At 30.3% G+C, this 3,402-nt stretch overlaps 1 protein-coding gene across 14 annotated transcripts in view; it reads right to left on the reverse strand.

Moving 5' to 3' along the window:
* The window catches only part of LOC106461099 (acetyl-CoA acetyltransferase, mitochondrial-like), a 152,632-nt gene that overhangs the window by 84,594 nt on the left and 64,636 nt on the right, over positions 1 to 3,402 (reverse strand). For all 14 annotated transcript variants that reach the window (XM_022387981.1, XM_022387971.1, XM_022387976.1 and 11 more), the window contains one exon: positions 2,227 to 2,371. In XM_022387981.1, coding sequence (XP_022243689.1) covers positions 2,227 to 2,371 — 145 coding nt within the window. The remainder of the gene's footprint in view (positions 1 to 2,226; positions 2,372 to 3,402) is intronic.

Consider the following 3,402-nt stretch of genomic DNA (forward strand, 5'->3'; position numbering starts at 1 on the left):
TGGTAAGGAACTTCGGTTGCCAGTGGATCTGTTAACAGGATTCCCACCTTATGAAGAGTTGCCTGAAAATGTGTTTGTAAATTCTGTACATTTAATTAAGTTACTGTTAATTATCTATTGGTTTTATGTAAGTGACTATTGTTTGGGACAAACAATACTAAATAAGGGCAGTGTTACGGCAGCGGAATTCACGTGACGCTAGTAACACGTCATGATATTCTCGAAGGTTCGTGAATGCTCGAGTGTTTGCTAGATGTGCGGTATTCTTGTATATAAGTGCACCAGACAATTGAGTCAAGCGCGGTAGTAAGTAAGTGCATGAATCATTCATTGTGAATTATAGTGAGTGTTTAAGTTAAATTGATTGTGGAAATTAAGAGTATTGCAAAATTGTATTGAGAAAGAATAAACTAGTTTTTACTTAAGAAATGACTTGTATCGCTGAAGTTTTTTGGAAGGAATTTTTACGGGAAATTAAACGACCAGAGACGTAACAGTATCTATTAATACTGATAAAACAGTGAACTTTATTTCACTTAAAATACAATTTTCTACTTTAACAAAATAACGAGTCTCTTTAGATTAGAGAGCTAAGATATCTGGTAAAATATCTATATTTCATATAGTTTTTTTGTTTTTTAATTAAGGGTAATAATTTTCCATCAGTTCAAAAATTGAAAAAAATTTCCATTGTTGCCTTCATCAACTCTAACCCCATGGCCAGGATGAATATACAACATTCAATAGTCTTTTTTTCTTTGATTTGTGTTTCAACTAATAAAGCATTCAGGTGTAAACTTTACAGCTTGTAAAGGTAAATTATCTTGATCTAATATTTTGAGACTCGAACTACTTTAACCCAAACCAATTGATACGTTTTATTGTGATTAGCAAACAGGTCCTATTTAGCATAGAGAATAACAAACCCAACTGAAGTGAGCTTTAATCAAGATTTAGGTAATATTCCATAAAATGTGTCTGAGAAATACACATATGTTGTGTCTTCTTTACTATAGAAGGGACTGATTAGGTTTACACAATCCGTGTTCAGTGACTAGTCATTTGTTTGGCATTCTCTCATATAACCAGAAAATTTGCCCAGTGTATTATGTATTTGTAATTGTTTGACTCTTCAATCTTGCTGAATGGTATCTCTAGAATTAGGTTGAAATCCTGGTTGACAAGGTTGAGTTACATCAAAAATGTTGTTACATGAACACAGCTTTTTAATACACATTTGTATCAACAGAATCACTCAGGAAATACTTGTTATTGGTTCTAGTTATTAACACCAGCCTGTTGTTGTCATGGTTATAGCTTAGTACAACAATTTCTCTCCGTGATGTTGACCAATATACTAATAGTTTTACTGACTGGTTATGAAAAGATTAAAAATTTCTTAGAATTTTGAAATTCTCTTTATTCTTATTTTTTGGTCTTGACACCTTTCTAATGGTTTATAAAAGGGCACTGCAGCAGTGTACACATTCAAAAACAAACCAAAATTGAACTTTAAAGCTTGATACATTTCATCAGGCCCATTCCTAAATCCTAAAAAAAAAGTTACCAAATCTTCTGTTTATGATGAAAAAAAAGTAAATCAGTTTTTGTTTTCAGTTTAAATCTTTATTTAGTAAGCTTTCATCTCCTCTCCCCAAAACTGACTTCTTTGTAAGTATACAATATTGTTAAAATAGGTTATAAATATTTCTCAGTCGCATTTCTGTACAACACCATGTATATTGTCGTTATAACTCCAGATAATTTACTATTTTTGCAAACATATTCATGCACATTCACTACAGTATTCTTTAAAACTATTTTCTGTGGACTGTATATACAAATTTGCTGAAGACAGTTCCAAGAAAAGACATGAAAGCTTGTGCAATAAATATCTAGCATAGAGGTAAGAACTTGATTTGAGTTATTATTACTTTTCATCACTGCTAAATATACTTTACAATTTTCTTTCTTATTCTTATTTTCTCATTTCAAAAAGGAACTTTTTTAATTTGAGGAAGTCTATTGAGTTCCCATACATCTGGGTCTTATGCCAATTACTCTGCCTGTCCCATATATTTCTACATTACTACTTGTAGCATTATATAAGCTAAAATGTTATGTAATACAACTGTCAATAACTTAGAAAAGAAAATCAAAAATACACACATAAATATACATGTACAGCTCATAGTTCTGTCCTATGCTACATCTTTGAACACTTACCATTTTTTTCAAATGCTGGGGGAAGTTTTGGGAGTTTTTCATAGATGACCTTTGAATATTCTTCATCCTTTTTTATAATTGTATCTGATTTGCCTTTCTTTCCAGGAATTGTAACAGGTACTATTTCTCTTTCAAAAATCCCTTCCTAATTTTTAAAAATACAATGTTTAAAAAGTTCTTGTGCTTTACAATTCCTTATATTTTAAACATAAAACATAAAAACAATTGATATGAATTTTGTTCCATTTAAAATTTTAAACTATTTTCTGATATTCAGAAGCTAATACATCCTAACATCAAACAAGCAACTGAATGAGAAGTAAAAACAAATATACAGAAAAATTTTTTGTATAATTACTGAAAATGTATGGTCTTAATATAACATACATCTGTCTTTTTTGTTCTTGGTGCACTTTCAATCACTATAAGACAATTAGGTACTCGAGTGTGTACAACATAACTCATACATGAAAATAACTTTTATTTATCTAATTTTTTAGACATTTTTAACTGTAGACATTACTATTTTGGATTAATTTCATATTACTATGGAATGTCATTTAGCATGAATTAGAGTATATTTTCTTCATGAGCCCTGCTCAAAAATACCTTCTTGATTACCTTTACAAGAAAACTATGTTTCACCATATTATTAAACACATGCATTTGAAATGTTAATAATAAACAATGAATATTTCATAACAAAAACTTAATTTGGTCTACACCTAACAATCTCTTTCTCAAACAATTTAATACCAGTACATGGATGTAATATCCCTTCATTATCTGTTATTGTGTTGCAGAGTGTATGTAACTATTACGTCATCAAGAAATTAATATCGCATTTTGGAACACTTTCATTAACCACCCCCCAAAAAATGTACATCATGTATAATAGTTAAACGAACCACCTAAATGTCACGTATATAATGTGTAAAATTTAGTATACTCTAATCCCTTATAGTTATAGCACACAAGACACACATTTGGCATGTAATGTTGTTTGAATACAAGAAGGGAAACAATGCCTCTGTAGCCACAAAGAATATCAAAGAAGTTTATGGAAATGTTTTGAACATTCGTAAGTGTCAACGATGGTTCAGCAAATTTTGTTCAGGTGACTTTAGCCTTAAAAACTGTGATGGCAGGGGCTGACATATTGGAATTGATATTGAT

The sequence above is a fragment of the Limulus polyphemus genome, unplaced genomic scaffold (genome assembly GCF_000517525.1).
Source record: "Limulus polyphemus unplaced genomic scaffold, Limulus_polyphemus-2.1.2 Scaffold897, whole genome shotgun sequence".
Lineage (NCBI taxonomy): Eukaryota > Metazoa > Arthropoda > Merostomata > Xiphosura > Limulidae > Limulus > Limulus polyphemus.